At 40.6% G+C, this 18421-nt stretch overlaps 2 protein-coding genes across 6 annotated transcripts in view; one reads left to right on the top strand and one right to left on the bottom strand.

Moving 5' to 3' along the window:
- Positions 1-1658: 1658 nt before the first annotated feature.
- On the bottom strand, positions 1659-16834 carry SETSI (SET like protein). 4 transcript variants are annotated; one of them, XR_011613537.1, is made up of 4 exons: positions 16725-16834; positions 14861-14907; positions 12496-12600; positions 12237-12372 (listed from the first exon to the last, which is right to left on the bottom strand). XR_011613537.1 is itself a non-coding variant. In XM_011747695.3 (3 exons), the coding sequence occupies exon 3, from the start codon at positions 3490-3492 to the stop codon at positions 2626-2628; it is 867 nt and encodes a 288-aa protein (XP_011745997.2). In that variant the 5' UTR covers positions 3493-3568; positions 14861-14907; positions 16725-16834; the 3' UTR covers positions 1659-2625. The 4 variants fall into 4 exon arrangements, 3 of the variants coding, with proteins under 3 accessions (XP_011745997.2, XP_011745999.2, XP_011745998.2); XM_011747695.3 differs by lacking the exons at positions 12237-12372; positions 12496-12600 and adding an exon at positions 1659-3568; XM_011747697.3 differs by lacking the exons at positions 12237-12372; positions 12496-12600; positions 14861-14907 and adding an exon at positions 1659-3568 and having other exon boundaries at positions 16725-16741.
- The window catches only part of LOC105485386 (BTB domain containing 8), a 98846-nt gene continuing 88800 nt past the window's right edge, over positions 8376-18421 (top strand). Inside the window, exons 1-2 of one of the 2 annotated variants that reach the window (XM_011747693.2) lie at positions 8376-8752; positions 16692-16889. In XM_011747693.2, coding sequence (XP_011745995.2) covers positions 8604-8752; positions 16692-16889 — 347 coding nt within the window. In that variant the 5' untranslated portion in view covers positions 8376-8603. The remainder of the gene's footprint in view (positions 8753-16691; positions 16890-18421) is intronic. The other variant, XM_011747692.2, reaches the window with a different exon arrangement.

Raw genomic sequence — 18421 nt, 5'->3', positions numbered from 1 at the left:
TCCAATGGCTTTTCCAAATGGCTGCCTATTCTTAAATATGATGGCAGGAAGAAATCAAAATCACAACTTCCCTGTCCATGAAGACCTTCAGTGCTCATCATCACTATCACCTTTGTAAACCCACCACATCCACTGGAGCTAGTAAAATGTAACTGCTAGGAGGAAACAAACACTAACAGCAAAATGACATTGCCTATTTAAATGGAAGACAGTGTAGGGGGAAAGCTAAAACTCTAAAGAGTAACCTTCAAAACTATTTTGTGATGATAAGTCATAAGCTAATAATACACATCATAGCAGAATTTTACATGGATTATCTCATTTAGTCTTTCTAACCACCACATGAGATACCCTTATCCACATTACAGGGAAACTGAGGCTTGGAGAGCTTCACGGATCAGCACAATAGACTCAAGCTCAATAGACTTAGACTATTAGACCAGTAGGCTAGGTCATACAACAATAAACAAGTTAAATTGGATTCAATATCATGATTCTAAAGTCTGCACTTTTAACCATTACACACATGCAGGGAAGAGTCCAGAAACAGTTTAAGTGAGGTTTGTGCAGAATCCTCAGCTTTATCAGTTCTATGTGTTGCTGTTAGCACTGAGAGGACATTGAACAGATTAACAGTTGACCAATACTAAGGCAAAAAAATTACTGCACCCTCACCCTTGGGCATGGAACATTCAGCAATTCATTTTTTATTTTGTATTTTTTGAGACAGGATCTTGCTGTGTCACCCAGGCTGGTTTGCAGAAGTGTGATCTCAGCTCACTGCAACTTCCACCTCCCGGGCTCAAGTGATCCTCCTGCCTCACCCTCCTAAGTAGCCAGGACCACAGGTGTGCGCCGCAACCCAGGGCTAATCTTTTTTATTTTTGATAAAGATGCGGTTTTGCCGTGTTGCTCAGGCTGGTCTCGAACTCCTGGACTCAAGTGATCCACCCACCTCAGCCTCTCAAAGAGCTGAGATTACAGGCATGAGCCACTGCACCCAGCCAGAAAAAAATTTTTTTAAAGCAATGTATATAAAGCCTCTATAATTAAAACTGTGATACTGGCACAAGAATAGATGGCCTGAACAATGTGATAGAATAGAAAGTCCAGAAATAGAACTAAGGGAGAAAACAATTTAGCATATGATAAAAGTGGCATCTAAAATGAGAAGGGGAAAAGTTGACTTTTAGTAAACGGTATTGGGATAACTAGATAGCCACTTGGAAAAAAATAAAATATACAATTGGATCTTTCCTTCATACTATGTAACAAGATAAATTCCAAATGAATTAAATAGCTATGTATAAAAAGTGAAATCACACATTATTAGGGGAAAAGCGTATGAATTCCTTAACAATCTGGAAGTTAGGATAATCTTTCCACCTATGACTCAAAGTCCAGAAACAATGAACAAAAAGAAAGAAAAAATTTGACTACATTAAAACAAAAACATCAGGAAAAAAAAAAAAAAACCCACTAAAAGCCAAGCCAAGTCAGAAGACAAATGACAAATGGAAAAATGTATTTGTAAATTATATCACGGACAACACTAATATCTCCAACATCTAAAAATAGAGAAAAGACCAAAAGCAAAATGGGCAAAGGATATGAATAATCACTCAAAGAAGAAATTAAAACGGCAGTTGAGTGAAATGTAGTGGAATTGCCACCATAAAAAGAAATGACAAAGATCTGCATTAGCATGGCATAACCGCTAGGATATACTGGTTTTTTTTTTGTGTGTGTATACATTTAGTTTTATTGTAACAAAGCAACTTGTACACTTTTAACGTTTAAAACCGAGCATCATCTTTCCTTTCCAGTGAAACAAAAAGAAAATTTAAAAATAATCAGGAATAAAATTACAATAGAGAATGTCAATTCCAAATAAGATCCTACAGGTTCTGCTGAGTCTCCCACTGAGTGGCAGCACTCAAGTCATCATTAGGAGAGAATTTATTTTAAAAGTGTTATCTTAAACTGCAAGGATGTCTGTCAAATATCACAATTAAACATGCCAAAGGAGAAGCCATGTTGTCAAAATGCCCACTTAACCCACCCAAACATCTCAAACCCACCCTTTGCTGACGTTCTACAAGCCCATTTTTTTAAAGTTTTTTTTTCTTTTTTTAAACAAGAGAAAGTAGACAGATACATGTTGGTAAATCTAACTGCCCATATTGTCCCTTTGACCTACATAGAGACACAGTGTACTCTCTGAGCCCAATATACAGAGAAAGGAGGAAAAAAGCTAGAATTCTATGCACTACGACACAGGGGCCTAGCACCCTCCAGCTTCCAGCAGAGCGAAGGGAGCAGGTTTTTCTTCTTTCCCACAGAGCTAGGTTGTGTTGATTCCGTACAGTTTTTGTTCAGACAGGAAGGGATAAAAATGAACTTCGAACAGAAAGGGGAAGACACTCTTTTTCCATTGTATTATGCTCAAGGTATTTCCCCCAAATAAGTTGAGAACCATGGAGTAGAGAAAAGAGACCTCAAGAACAGGGCAACTGAGCACAAGAGGCAAAAAAAGAAAAAAAAAAAAAAAAAAAAAAAGACTGCAACTTGCTCCCAGGGACTGGAGAAAATTTTAAAAAAGGAAGGTTGGAATCCATCAGTGTTCTATTCGTCATCTTCTCCTTCATCCTCCTCTCCTTCCTCCCCTTCATCATCATCTTCATCTTCTTCACCTTCATCCTCATCCCCTTCTTCATCAATATCTTCTAATCCTTCCTCCTCTTCATCATCATCATCATCTTCTCCTTCTTCATCATCCATATTAGGAACCAAGTAGTACTGCAATGGGTTTGGCCAAATATCATCTTTAATGACCTCTCCTAACTTATCAGCACGTGCATCAGAATGGTCAGTAAACCACGTAAAGAAGATCTCTGGTTCCTCATGCTGCCTCTTCCTGCTGGCTTTATTCTGCGTTTGACTTGAACGTTTCGTCAAATCCTTTCCAGATTTCCATTTGATTTCAGTGGACTTTGAAGATGGATCACCACTCTCATTCAGATGAAATTCTTTGGAGAAAACTTTATTTTCAAAGTAAGGATTTTCATCAAAATAAAAATCTATTCTGTAACCTGATTTAATATCTTCAAATTCTGTCACTTCAACTTTGGTCAAATAATGCAGTGCCTCTTCATCCTCCTCCCCAAGCAGTGCAGACATTTGTGGATGGTTGACAAATGTTGTTACCCAAAAATCTGGTATTTTGGCGATCAATTCTGACCTCTTCTGAAAAAATGGTTGGCAGAGTTTGTTATATTTCTGTTCTACTTTCAAAATCTCCTCACTGTCTTGTTCATTAAGTCTGTCTATTTCATTTTGTACTTCATCAATGTGTTCAATTGCTTCTTGCTGTTCTTTTTCTCCCTTCTTCAGCAAGCCTGCAGAGGCCGATGTGTCCTCTGGTCCCAGAGCAGGAGGCGGTCTTGGTTTCTTCTTTTCAAGTGGGAGTGGAGACTGGCGTTTAGGGGCCATGCTGTTAGGGAAGTCCAAGAACCAGACCACGAGTCTCCTTGCTCATCTGGAAGCAGGCAGAACACTCTAGTATATACTGTTAAATGAGGAAAAACAAGATGCAGAATGGTAAATATATAGTATGCATGTTACCTTATGTTTAAGAAGGGGTGATCTGAGTACATGGAATATGTGGAATACACACATATACATATACACATTCATTCTTTTTTCCAAGGTAAAAAGGAATTTACCCACTTTATTTCAAGTAGTATATAATTTCACTCTTTATATTTAGCTGTCCTATCCATTACATTTTTATATATAGTTTTTTTTTTTTTTTTTTTTTTTGAGATGGAGTTTCGCTCTTGTCACCCAGGCTGGAGTGGAGTGGCTTGATAATCGGCTCACTGCAACCTCCACTTCCCAGGTTCAAGCAATTCTCCTGCGTCAGCCTCCCGAGTACCTGGGATTACAGGCCTGTACCACCACGCCCAGCTAATTTTATATTTTCAGTCGAGACAGGGTTTCACCATGTTGGCCAGGCAGGCCTTGAACTCCAGACCCCAGGCAGGGCCTTCCAAAGTGCTGGGATTACAGGTGGGCACCACCATGGTCAGCGAATTTTTATATATAGTTCTTAAAAACAACAACAACGACAACAACAACAACAAAAACACTACTCAGCTGGGCATGGTGGCACATGCCTATAGTTTCAACTACTCAGGAGGTTGAGGCAGGAAGATCACTTGAGCCCAGGAGTTCAAGGTCAGCCTGGACAACATGACAAGATCTCTCTCTCTCTGAAAAGCTTTTCGCTTTTTTTTTTTTTTTTAAATTTATTGAGATGGAGTCTCCATCTCGGCTCACTGCAACCTCTGCCTCCCAGGTTCAAGCGATTCTCCTGCCTCAACCTCCCGAGTAGCTGTGATTTGAAATTTTTCCTGTTAAAACATTCACTTTTTGTTTTGAAACAGGGTCTCACTCTGTCACTCAGGCTGAAGTGCAGAGGCACAATCAGGGCTCACTGAAGCCTCTAACCCCTGGTTTAGGTGATCCTTCCGCCTCAGCCTCCTGAGTAGCTAGGACTACAGGCATGTGCCACCACACCTGGCTTTAATTTTATTTATTTATTTATTTATTTATTTATTTATTTATTTATTTATTTCGTAAGTAAGTAAGTAGAGACGAGGACTTGCTATGCTGCCAAGGCTGTTCTTGGACTCCTGGGCTCAAGCAATCCTCCCACCTCAGACTCCCAAAATGTTGGGATTACTGGTGTGAACCACCAAGCTCAGCCTAAACATTTTTAAAGAGGGAGAAATAATGCATCAAAAATGGGTTTGTTTTCATGAGATTGAAGTTCTTGAAAGAAGTTTTTTCTTCCAAGGCAATTTTACCTACATTTATTTTTCACACATTAAGATCACAGTTAAAGATAACCCTAAACCAAATTACGAGTTTAGCCATGTTTACCTTCACAGCTCCCACCGCTAGTTCCTTAAACTCTCTTTTCCTCCTGATCAAAAATGCTTTCAGGAAGAACATCTGAAAACCCCACTCACATTAGGGATAAATAACTATAGAGATGAATTAAAATAAAAATAATGCTTTAAGTTAAATTATCTAATGGTAGAATGTGAAGCATCAAAGACAAGATTTTTTTTTTTTTTTTTTTTTTTTTAGAGACAATCTTGTTCTATTGCCCAGGCTAAGTACTGCAGTGCTGCAATGTGATCATAACTTACTGCAGCCTTGAACTCCTGGCCTCAAGCAATCCTCCCACCTCAACTTCCCAGTGCTGGAATTACAGGTGTGAGCTACCATGCCCAGCCATGTTTTGTTTTTTTAAGGGAGTACTTACTTATTCTTTAATCATTTCACATAGCTGCCTAAGCTACCTTAAGTTTTTTTATTTTTACATATCTTTCTTGAGACGGAGTCTTGCTCTGTCACCCAGGCTGGAGTGCAGTCGCACGATCTCGGCTCACTGCAACCTCTGCAGTGAAATGATACAGTTAAGTGATTCTCCTGCCCCAGTCTCCCAAGTAGCTGGGACCACAGGCACGCACCATCACACCTGGCTAATTTTGGTATTTTTAGTAGAACTGGGGTTTCGCCATGTTGGCCAGGCTGGTCTCAAATTCCTGACCTCAAGTGATCTGCCCGACTCGGCCTTCCAATGTGTTGGGATTACAGGCATGAACCACCACACCCGGCCTAACTTAAGTTGTTTTAAGATAAAACATGAATCAGAAATCATTCTGTCACCCATTTGCAACCAGAGAGTAGCCTAGTTGTTACTTTATCAGATGATAAAGAGGCCTGGTAGAAATCCAGCAGGGCTTTGAAGGGAGTCTGGTGCTAGACTGCCTGGGTGTTTTTTTCATTTTTTTTTTTAACCTGTAGATATTTAAGGTATACAACATGATGTTTTGACATACAGAGTAAAACGATATAGTCAAGCACATATCATCACACATACTTTTTTTCCCTCTCACCACACAGTTACTTTTTTGTGGTATGAGCACCTAAAATCTAATCACTTAGCAAATTTCTAGTATACAACAAATATTATTACCTATAGTTCTCATGCTGTACATTAGATCTCTATACTTACTCATCCTACATAAATGCAATTTCCCCAACCACCTTTCTACTGTTTACGTACTTTTAAAAAGATCCTATATATGAGAGTATGTATGCAGTATTTGTCTTTTTTTTTTGAGATGGAGTCTGGCTCTGTCACCCAGGCTGGAGTGCAGTGGCGATCTCGGCTCACTGCAAGCTCCACCTCCCGGGTTCACACCATTCTCCTGCCTCAGCTTCCTGAGTAGCTGGGACTACAGGTACCCGCCACCACACCTGGCTAACTTTTTTTGTATTTTTAGGAGAGACAGGGTTTCACCATGTTAGTCAGGATGGTCTCGATCTCCTGACCTCGTGATCTGCCCACCTTGGCCTCCTAAGCTGCTGGGATTACAGGCGTGAGGCAGTATTTGTCTTTCTGTGCCTGGCGAATTTTACTCAACTTTACGTCCTCCAGGTTCATCCATGTTGTCACAAATGGCAGGATCTTCTCTTTTAAGAATGAATATTATTCCATTGTATATATACAACATTATCCATTAATCTATCCTAGGGACAATTAGGTTGTTTCTATATCTTAGCTATTGTGAATAATGCTGCAACAAATATGAAAGTGCCCATATCTCTATGAGGTGCTAATTTCATTTCCTTGGTATATACCTGAAGAGGGTTTGTTGGATCACGTCATAGTTCTATTTTTAATTTTTTGAGGAACCTCCATAGTGTTTTCCATAATGGCTGCACCAATTTACATTCCTACCAAGAGTGTATATAAATTGACTAAATTTGCCAGTCAAAAAATAAAAGATAAATACTGTCTGGGTTATAATATACCATTATTATGGTGTAACACACCATATATTATAGTGTGATATATGACATTGTGTGACCTTGGCCAAGTTACCTATCCTTTGTATGCCTCAGCTTCCTCATCTGTAAATTAGGTCTGAAGACAGTACCTAGCTAAATGGTTGTTATAAGGATTAACTGAGTTAAAACACACAGAGCAAATAGAGTAGCGTTTATCACATAATAAGGATTCAAATATAATCTACTATTATGTTATCTTTGACACCCCTCTTTTCTACAGGAATAATTAAGAATCAATTATCGATCCAAGCATTTGGGAATTTAAAAAATCAATTATCCAGTTATATTTTTCAGAATTAAGATGTCCAAATATTTGAGAGAGGGCATTATCTGAAGAAATGGTTACTTCTTGGCCAATCTTATGGTACAAATACAAAGACCATATATTCCTCTCCCCACCTCCTTTTTTTTTTTTTTTTTTGGTAGAGATAGGGTCTCCTTATGTTGCCCAGGCTGGTCTTGAATTCCTGGGCTCAAATGATCCTCCCGCCTTGGCCTCCCAAAGTGCTGGGATTACAGGTGTGAGCCACCGCAAGCTGGTCAATATATTTTCCAAGCAATTCCTTATCTTCACCTTGTGCGTAGAGTTTGTGAATGAAACAGAATTTTTTTTTTTTTTTTTTTTGGAGACAGGGTCTTGCTGTGCTGCTCAGGCTGGAGTGCAGTGGTGCAATCATAGCCCACTGCAGCCTCGACCTCCCGGGCTCAAGTCATCATTCCGCCTCTTCTTCCCAAGTAGATGGGACTTGCCCGGCCCAAAGCAGAACTACTGAGTTTTCTTCTTTTGGAGGCAGTAATCAAATAAAAAATAAATACCAAAACCTTAAATGATAATCACGTTTGCTACTTTCTTTGGAACAAAAAAGAATTCTATATTTCATCCATCCACCACTTCACTGCTCAAAGACTTTGCCCCTTACCTATTTCTCCCTTCTTGGTCATAAACGTTAGGGCATTATATGCAAAGCCCCGTCCTATTAACTGAGCTTTCTCCGATCAAGTCCAAAAGCTTATGAGCGACTCCGCGGATACGAAGGGGATGGGGCCTTCTAGATGCTGTAAGTACCTCTTATATTGGACTCAGAATTGTTCTGACTGGCAGTTTATGAAGGTCTTCCCCTACCCCTCCCATCGCCAATTTTTCTTGCCCCAAACATTTATACCTCAGGGTTAAGAAGCCAGGTAAGTGAGGATGTGTGACTCGCCCAGTCTTTCGCTGGAAAAAGTGTAGACCTGTCAGGAAGACGCATACAAAGGCTGCATGTGCTGATTTGAACTGCTTCGGTAAAACACTGAATGAATGAACACCAACCGGAAGGGAAAGTAGAGGGGAGGGGATAAGGAGCCTGAGGACTGGTTTGCCCCGCAGGATGGTCCGCGCCGGAGCCATGGGAGGCGGGGTGCCCGCAGGCAGAAGTAAACAGAGCGAGTACGCCTGCGCACGCTCTTCCCGGGTCACGAGCCGGCTTGGTTGTGGGCCTCTGAGGCTCCCCACCGCGGTCCGGCTGCTCTGTGAGACCGTCTACAAACCGACAAGAGGCGTCAACCTTTTACCCTAGGGGGCGGATTTGGGTAGGAGCCGAGCGTTCGGTTGGAAACGCCCCCTTCTTCCTCCTGGGCGGGGCAAGTGAGGCCAAGTACTGGGCCTCCAGGGCGCCGTACCTCTGTGAGACATGGCTCGCTGTGGGGAAGGCAGCTCGGCCCCCGTGGTACTTCTGGGGTCCGCTGGAGTTTGCAGTAAGGGGTTGCAAAGGAAGGGGCCGTGTGAGCGGCGCCGGCTGAAGGCGACGGTGTCGGAGCAGCTCAGCCAGGATTTGCTCAGGTAGGAGGAGGCGGGAACTCTGGCTGCTTCAGTTCCTAAATCGCCCACCTCCGCCCCGAAGCTGTGGCTTCTTTCGGCTCTGCCTCCCCCTGCCTCAGCACTTGGTTCTCCTCGCCTCAGGAGACTGCGGGTCGTTCGTCAGTCTCCCCACTATTCCGAAAGTGGCTTCGTTCGCCCTGGAATAACCAATGCGGAGCACCTCGACACCATGTACCAGATTCAAAAGGAAAACAAAAAAGCTTAATTATGTGCGGCACCAGTTTGCCAGAAATATCTTAACATAGGCACGCTTAGTTGTTTCATATCACTAAGGTCGGGGTGGATCCAGGTCCTGAACACAATTTTTAAAATAAGTTTATACAATTTTAGGAAAAAGAATAAAATTAGGAAAATGATTATTTGAAATGAAACAGCAATACTATAGTCTTGGAGGTCTCTTCTGAGGTCTAGTTAAACAGTTTACCAGAAATGCTTCCTGACTGCGACCTGGCTTCCTCTCTCCACCTAGAGCTCTCTGTAGCTCCCAGCAACTCCCAGCTCCTGTCAGGACCAAAGCAAATGGAGGGTCGTCCTGACATTTAACCTTTGTAAGCCTCATGGATATCCATCTCGGGTTATTGGGAATCCCGTTAAAGTAATTTCAGCTTGCAAAGAAAATGAAGCTTAGAAATATGACCTAATTTCCAGCAAGACATTGATTCTTATATTTCAGTGTGCATCAGAATCACCTGGAGGAACTTGTTAAAACACAGGTTTACTGGGTCCCAGACCATAGTTCTGATTCAGTTGGTCTGAGTTGGGACCGAAATTTTCGATTTCTAACAAGGCCCCAGGTGATGCTAATGCTGCTGGCTAGGGTGACTATGAGAACCACTGAAGTAAACATAATTACTAATAACTAAAAGTTGTGCAGCATTCTATTTTTTTTTTTTTTTTTTTTTTTTTTTTTTGAGACAGAGTCTTGCTCTGTCGCCCAGGCTGGACCCAGTGCAGTGGCGGGATCTTGGCTCACTGCAACCTCCACCTCCCGGGTTCAAGCAGTCCTCCTGCTTCAGCCTCCCCAGTAGCTTGGATTACAGGCACCTGCCACTACGCCCAGCTAATTTTTGTATTTTTAGTAGAGACTGGGTTTCATCATGTTGGCCAGGCTAGTCACGAACTCCTGACCACAAGTGATCCGCCTGCCTCGGCCTCCCAAAATGCTGGGATTACAGGCGTGAGCCACCGCGCCCAGCCAGGATTCTACATTTTAAAGTGCTTTCTGTCAAAAACTCACCCGTACTTAAGGCTCCGGTAGCTATAAACAGAATTTATCAAAGTAAAAAACATTTCCCTTGAATTTAGGACTATCTACTGGGGAAGCTACTTTGTCTCTACCAGGGAGGGACTGATGAAAAAGATGGAAGAAATAATACTGAAGTTGTTAACGTTTCTAGGGTAACACATCTAATTTATATGAAGAAAATGAGGTTGAAGTATTGCTAGTGAACGATTTATCCTCATCTTAGTTACAACTGAGGGTAGGACTCAGAACTCCCAAATTCTTATTATAAACAAAGAAAAATATATATAGCAAGATTTTTTTAAAAACAAAACAAAAAGTCTCACCCAACTACCTTAAACGTTATACTAAATTTTCTCCAAGCATAGCAATGTCATTTATTTATTCTAATAACTAAAAGTTGTGCAGCATTCTACTTTTTTCTTTTACAAATACGAAGTATCTAGCACCGACCACGTACCTAGCCCAGTACTAGGTCTTAAGTAATAAAGGTTAATGTTGTTTGTTCTTACACTCTAGTGAGAGGTAATGGCTAAACAAAAGTGATAGTTGTGGTGGGGTGAGTTGAGAAGACTTTATAGGGTGACATTTGAGCGAGCTCTTAGGGATTGGTTAAGAATTGATTAGGCAAAGATTGGGAAGGGAGAGGTAGAGGATATCTACACAAGGGGAATAACTTTTACGGAAGCACAGAAATTTGAAAGAGCTTGATTGATTTTGAGAAAGCAAGTCGTGTTAGACTCTGCCAAAGAGTAAGGAACAGAGACACTCCTAGGTTACCTGACGTGATAAGATATGTAGAGAAGTGAGGAAAAGTGGGAGACAGTTTTAGCCCTCAAAAAGCTGGTTCCAATGTACAACCGGAAAGTTGTTTGGGATATAACAGTCATACAATAAGACCACATCGACAAATGGACTGTTATTCAGGGCAGTTGTAAAAAAACAAAACTAATATCTATTGCCATCCTACTATTTGCTATACACTGGGCTTACATGAAATGTTTTACTTACTTCTCTCATGAATCCTGTGAGGTAAGCCTTGTTATTCTTATTTAACACATAAGGAAACTGAATGTTAAAAAAAAGAGATGATGGTGGCACCTGTAGTCCCAGCTACTTGTGAGGCTGGGGCAGGAGAATTGTTTGAACCTGGTAGGTGGAGATTGCAGCGAGCTGAGATTGAGCCACTGCCTTCCAGTCTGGGCATCAGAGCAAGACTCTGTCTCAAAAAAAAAAAAAAGTGATGGAGTCAGAATAAGAACCTTGACAATCTGGCTCCAGAGACTTTCAAGTGACTTGCCCAGGGTCACATAACCAGAATATGAACCCAAGCAGTCTGCCTCCTCTACAGTAAACTGATCTTCCAGTTAACTTTGCACCTTCATCTCCTCTTCTCTCCTTGCCTATTTCTTTTTCTACCATAGATTTGCTTAAGAATGCTCTTCAGTGCCATCAGTTGGTTTGTGTTTGTTATAGAACATCTTTGCTCAGGTTCTCCTGCTTGACTACTACATTGGCCAGTGGCTAACCTTGGTTCAGTCCATTGTCCATTCAGATGTGATTAGGATGTAGGGGCATGTGGTACAAACCAGGGCCACATATAAGTAATAATTGAATTTGGTAGCTTTATTTGGAAGGAGACTGTATGGCAGGCAATCAAAGTTACAGTAGGTAAGGGTGAGTGGGTAGACTAAGACTAGATCATAGGGGCTTTCTTTCTCCAGTGAAATGTTTGTGATGTATTCTAGAAGCAGTGGAGAAACATCAGTGTTTTTAAAATAGGGAATTAACACATTTGGATCTGGAATTTAAGGAAAGGGAAATTGGAAATGGGACCAGCTGCTGGGAGATTTTATAGCAGTCCAGGGATACATAATGGCAGTGGAAATGGAACAATTGATAGGCTTGGTGACTGATGACATGCTGGGGAACAGGGTAAAGTTCCCTTTACCTGAAAATGGCCCCAAATCTTAGGATATTTGAAAGGGAAGCATTTAGGCTACTACCATACCACCCTGAACAAGCCCGATCTTGCCTGAAAGGGAGGTGTATAATGAATGTCCAGCTACCTATATCCAGGAAACAACTGGAAATGTGTCTGGAGTAGAGGAGGGAAGTTGGACTAGCAGATTGGTAGTATCACTAGCACCCAGTTATCCAAATATGAGAGAGATCCAAGTTATTCCCTTCCATGCCAATTTTACCAACTCCTGCCAATTTTATTACCTAAATATATTTTAATGTCATCCCCTCTTTATCACCATTGATCCTCTTCTGGCTTCATTCATCTGTGTGGTAGTTTTCTCATCTTCATTCTCATTTTCATCTGACTCCTCTTCTACACAAATTTATATATTTTGAAAAATAAATTTGCCATTGTTTCAAACCAGTTACAGGGCAAACACGCCTGATAGCAATAATGTAGGCATAACCTTAAAATGACCCTGTACGGTGGATGTACCTGCGTGTGTTGCGAGCTAGGGAATCTGGGAGTCGCCATCCCGGAGATTAGTTCTTTGTCTGTGAGGAACATCTGAGCTCCTGGGCCCATACTGTGGAACACAGGCTGTAAAGGGGATTGAAGCTGTGAGTTTTGGGGGGGGTGGGGAGGGGTCTATGAAGATTGCCAGGACATTAAGGGAATGTAGAGGACATACATAATGTGGAGGACATTAAGGGAAGGGGGTTAAGTGAAAATGCTGTATAAACTTCTATGCTGCTTGCAAGGGTTTGCAGTTTTCCTTCCCAGTCCGTCACCACTGGACTGTAGGTAAGGTGGATACCTTGTCTGGCCTGCCATCACTGGACTCTCTCCCCTGTATGTAAACCCCTGATAAAAGTCTATGTCTCATTTGCTGGCTCTGGGTCTCTTCAGCCTCTTGAGCCTGTTGCCTTCCCTGTTGAGGTTAATAGAGGTTCAGCACACACAATTTTGTGACTCCTCTTTCACTGTAAGATACAGTTAAGCTCTTTGCCTCTTATTCATCTTTATCTCTGCAGCTTCATCTGCCATTTCACACCCTCTCAATACTTTATGCTGACTGATGTATAGTTCCACACTCACACGTATCTTTGTAAGGAACATGGAGCCAGGCACTTACCTTGCCTTACTTCCCTTACCAGCTCTTACTCAGTATTTAAAATCCCATTTGGTTTTCATGCCTCTATGAGGTCTCCTCTTTTGTTTGTCCCTGAACAAAATTTACTTATGCTATTGAATATATCACACACTTTAATTTTCAGACCTGGCTTCCCTACTATACTGTAAACTCCCTGAGGATAGGTATTATGTTTTAGTCATCTTTGTGTTTCCAGTGCTTAGTACATAGTATTTGCTCGGTAAATGTTTAGTGATAACTGGGTTTTATCAGCAATCTAACTTGCTTTAGGTAAGTTACGCTACAGTTTGAATGTTTGTCCTCTCAAAACTCATGTTGAAATTTATGGCCTGGCTGGGCATGGTGGCTTATGCCTGTAATCCCAGCACTTTGGGAGGCCAGGGCAAGCAGATCACTTGAGGTCAGGAGTTCGAGACCAGCCTGGCCAACATAGTGAAACCCTATCCCTAGTAAAAATACAAAAATTAGCCTGGCATGGTGGCACGCATCTGTACTCCCAGCTACTCAGGAGGCTGAGGCAGGAGAATCGCTTGAACCCAGGAGGTAGAGGTTGCAGTGAGCCAAGATCACACCACTGCACTCCAGCCTGGGTGAGAATGAGACTCCATCTAAAAAATAATAATAATTTACAGGCTAGGCAGGTGGCTTATTCCTGCAATCCCAGCACTTTGGGAGGCTCAGGGGGACGGATTGCTTGAGCTCAGTGTTGGGGTGATCAGACCCAACACCAGGCCTTGGGGGCTATGAAGTTCGGTGGAGTCAAAAGAATGAGATAAGACATAAAGTGGGACCAGGTGGCAACACTAGTATGGGGGCCGTGAGGGCCCTGAACTCTGGAAGCCTTCACTATTTATTGGCGATCAAACAAGCAGATGCTAAGGATGTGGGGGTTGAAAGAAAGCAGTGTATCAAGTGCATGATCTACAGTTGTGACGGTTTAGCATTTTCTTTGAAGCACATGGAACATGTTCTGCTACTTGAGATAATGGGAAACATGTTCGTCTAGTTTAGGATACAATTGATCTATGAGCCTGGGAGTGCTAGAAGCAAGGAGCCAGAGACCATGAGGGGTTTTATGCTCTGAGCCCTGGATTCCATCCAAGCCATGAGGGGTTTAATGCCCTGGGCTTAGATTGTGGTGCAGCAGGGCAGCCTTCCACCCTTCGGCACAGAGCTTGGTGTTCCAAAGGCAACGAGGGGTTTTAGACGCTGGACCCCAGACATGTTCCAAGATTCTTTTACATTATGTCAGATATGCAGGCCCTGCCTCAGCTTTTTTCCTGACACTCAGCTTTTCCCCAACACTCAGGAGTTTAAGACCAGCCAGGGAAACATGGCAAAATCCTGTCTCTCCAAAAGATACAAAAATTATCCAGGTGTGATGATGCTTCCCTGTGGTCCCAGCTACTTGGGAGGCTGAGGTGAGAGGATCCCTTGAGCTCGGGTGGTGGTGGTTGCAATGAGCCGAGATGGTACCACTGCACTCCAGCCTGGGCAACAGGGCAAGACTCTGTCTCAAAAAAAAAAAAAAAAAAAAAAAAAAATTTAATTGCCATTGTAGCAGTATCAAGAGGTAGGACCCTTAAGAAATGATTAAGCCAAGAGGGCTCCACCCTTGTGGGTGAGATTGGTAGTGTTATAAAAGGATGAATTTGGCTCCTTCTTGCTCCCTTTTATCCTTTATCCTTCTACCGTGTGATGACTTACCCTTGCAGATGGTAGCACCTTAATGTTGGACTTCCCCGCCTCCAGAACTGTGAACCAATAAATGTTTGTTAATTATAAATTACCTATCCTGTGGTATTCTGTTACAGCAGCACAAATGGACTACGATAGGTGAATACAGTAGTTGGCAAAGATATGAGATGGAAAGAAGCTGGGCCTTGGCATCATTGAGACTTTGCTCCAATCTGTCCTTCCTCTGGACTTTACTATTCTATGAGCCAGTAAACTCCCTAATGTTTAAGCCAGTCTGAATCAGATTTTCAGATTTGTAACAGATATAAAATATACTTGAAACTGATAAAAGTGGTTCTATCAAATAAAAAGCACTGTATTTTCACATTAACAATTTTATACACACTTTTTTTCCCCCCCATTTAGCAAGTACTCATGAGCATCCATTAGCAGCAAGGTGGATTTCCTGCCAATGGTTGTATGGCTACCAGTTGCAGTGCTTCCTTATTCACTTGAGGGGTGGGATGGGGGAAGGAGGGTGGGAGGAAGGAACAAATTGAGTGTTTATACAGTTTCTGTTTCAATTAAAGTTTGAGAGCCCAACACATTTTTGTGTAACTTTAAAAATTACTTATGAAAATAATTTATTGAAAATATTGACCAAACTAAGATGCACCTGTTTGGCCATTATTTTCAAGGTTTGAAAGCTTTTGTGCTCTGAAGCATTTGTTTTGTCTAGGGTAAAATAGGATCATTCAATAAGCAGATATTGAACTCTTGCTGTATACTGAAGATACAGTTTTTGCCCTTGGGGAGTCACAGAAATACTATAATAGAGGTATGCGCTGAGTCTGATGGGATTAGAGGAAGGAGCCATTAACTTGGTGCTGGGGGAGTATGAGTGTCATTGGCAACTTTCTAAGCTTTCACTGTAATGGATATCTTTATCCGTTACTTGTACCTCCTGTAGTGTACTGTTGTGATTGCCAGTTTTATATATCCTGTAATACAGAAGTCCTCTGAGAATACGTACCTTGCTGATGATATTGCTATAGTGATATGAAGTATTATTTAATATTTAGAGAGTAAAATATATAGTTACTGCAGAGAGACAAAAGATTATATTATGACATTTTCTATTATGTTGATTTCTATCACTCATGGATACGTGTAATCAGTGGGCTTTACAGTAACTATGTCTGTACATTAGCAAAGGGATTTGAAAGGGTTTACCTCATGAATCCATCATTTAAGGATAGATTAGAGCATAATTCTATTTGTGGGAGTGGGAGACTGGAAAAGAGACTGTCACATTTTTGACAGCCACACCTGGATTTCCGACTTGGTAATTAACATTATCCAGAACTAAGTACCAGTTTCTAACCTGAATTTTCTACTGACATGTGTGGTTTGTTGCTGTCATTGACTATTAACTTTTTTTTTTGGCTTCAATTTAAGTAAGATTTTAAAAAATGGATTCTTTTAAATAATTAAAGATCATGTCAACTTTGCATTTTAAAAATAAATCTAAAGTACATCTAAAGACAAATCAACATAAGTAGCAGAAAATGATTTTTTTATTATCAGAAGGAATTCATAAGAAAAAATATTTTGAAACAGTAGTCTTACTCTTTTAGTGAAATTATCTTTGTTTTCACTATGAATTTTAGAAAATTAGGCTCTAAGCCAATATTAAACAATGTTCTTTGGAATGAACTGAGGACAAACTCATTTTTATATTAACTTTATGTTGCCTCTGTATTTTTTAGCTTGTGTGTTATTTTTAAACCTACTTTATAAAAATATGTATATGTTTCTTAGCATCACTAATTAAACTATGATTCCTTTTTATTCCTTATAGGCTTCTAAGGGAAGAATTCCATACAGATGTTACCTTCTCTGTGGGTTGTACTTTGTTCAAAGCACACAAAGCAGTCCTTTTAGCAAGAGTTCCTGACTTCTATTTTCATACTCTTGGACAGACATCAAATAGTTTAACAAATCAGGAGCCTGTTGCTGTGGAGAATGTTGAAGCTTTAGAATTTAGAACGTTTTTACAGTAAGTGCTTTCTTTATTCATGTAAGTCTAATATGTAATTGCTTATTTTTAACATGTGTGTTTTTATTTAATATATTTTCATATGTATTTTGTAACCTGATAAGAAAAATCCATTCACTTAAATTGCAAATTATCTTAGTAATTAGTGTTAATGGAGGCTAAGTGTTAATATTAGAAGCTTAGTAGTGATAGAGGCTAAGCATTAAGCTAAGACTGATCCTGAGAAAGGGGAAACGGTGTGCTCTGTAGTAATTTAAATGAATTAGTCTATTCCAGGATTTCTCAGTAGTGGCACTATTGGCATTTCAGGTTGTATAATTATTTGTTGTGGGGACAATGCTGTGCATTTTAGGATGTTTAGTTGAGACCGAAATATCTCCAGACATTGCCAGATGTCCTCTGGAGGTTCTGATTGCCCCCTGTTGAGAACCATTGCTATGTACTGATTTCTGTATTGTTGGTATGTGAAACTTTATGTATATTTATAAAAATATAACATCATAACTGTTTTTATTCTCATGGCTTATGTCTTAGTCCATTTGGGCTGCTATAACAAAATACCTTAGACTGGGTAATTGGTGAACAACAGAAACGTATTGATCACAGTTCGGGAGCCTGGGAAGTCCAAGATCAAGGTGCCAGCAGATTCAGTGCCTGGTGGGGGTTAGTTACTTGAAGACAGCATCTCCTCTGTGTCCTCACATGGCAAAAGGGATTAACAAACTTTCTTGGGTCTTTTTTATAAGAGCACTAATCTCATTCGTGAGGATGGAGCCCTCATGACCTAATCATCTCTCAAATGTCCCACCTCTTCATACCACCACATTGGGGATTAAGTTTCATCATATGAATTTTGGAGATGGGGTACACAAACATTCAGACCATAGTAACTTGTATTTGGTCAAATTGTTTTTTTAGAACAGAACATCTTGGGGATTCATGTTTTAACTCAGAATTGTCATCAGCTAAATAATGGGAGAAACCAGTTTAAATTAATCTTCATTCTGTACTTCATTTCTTTTTGTTGTTGCATAATATTTCATTGTATGGCTATTCCACATTTTGTTAATCCATTCGTTGCCATTTAAATTGTTTCTATTAGTACTTTTTGGCTATGATGTATAATGCTGCTATAACACTTATATACAAATTTTTTTGTGAACCTATGTTATTATTTTTCTTGAGTATATACCTAGGAGTGGAATTGCTGGGTCATATATATAGTAACTATGTTTAACCTTTTGAGGAACTTCTAAACCGTTTTCCAAACTGGCTATAACATTTTACGTTCCCACTAGCAATGTAAGAGGGCTTCAGTTTCTCCACATCCTCAGCATACTTGTTATTATCTTCTGTATTTTTTTATTATTACCCTGCTTGTGGATGTGAACTGGTATCTCATTGTAGTTTTCATTTGTATTTCCCTGATGACTTATGATGTTGAGCATATTATCATGTGCTTATTTGCCATTTTTATGTCTTTGGAGAACTATCTACATCCTTTGCCCATTTTGAAATTGGGCTCTCTTTAT

Source organism: Macaca nemestrina, chromosome 1, assembly GCF_043159975.1.
Source record: "Macaca nemestrina isolate mMacNem1 chromosome 1, mMacNem.hap1, whole genome shotgun sequence".
Taxonomy (NCBI): Eukaryota; Metazoa; Chordata; class Mammalia; order Primates; family Cercopithecidae; genus Macaca; species Macaca nemestrina.
Note: the sequence above shows the minus strand (reverse complement) of the source record. Positions and strands in the feature narration are given on the sequence as shown.

Bases quoted from the DNA above. Each gene is read 5' to 3' on its own strand.
- SETSI (XM_011747695.3), bottom strand. From the start codon at position 3,492: ATGGCCCCTAAACGCCAGTCTCCACTCCCACTTGAAAAGAAGAAACCA.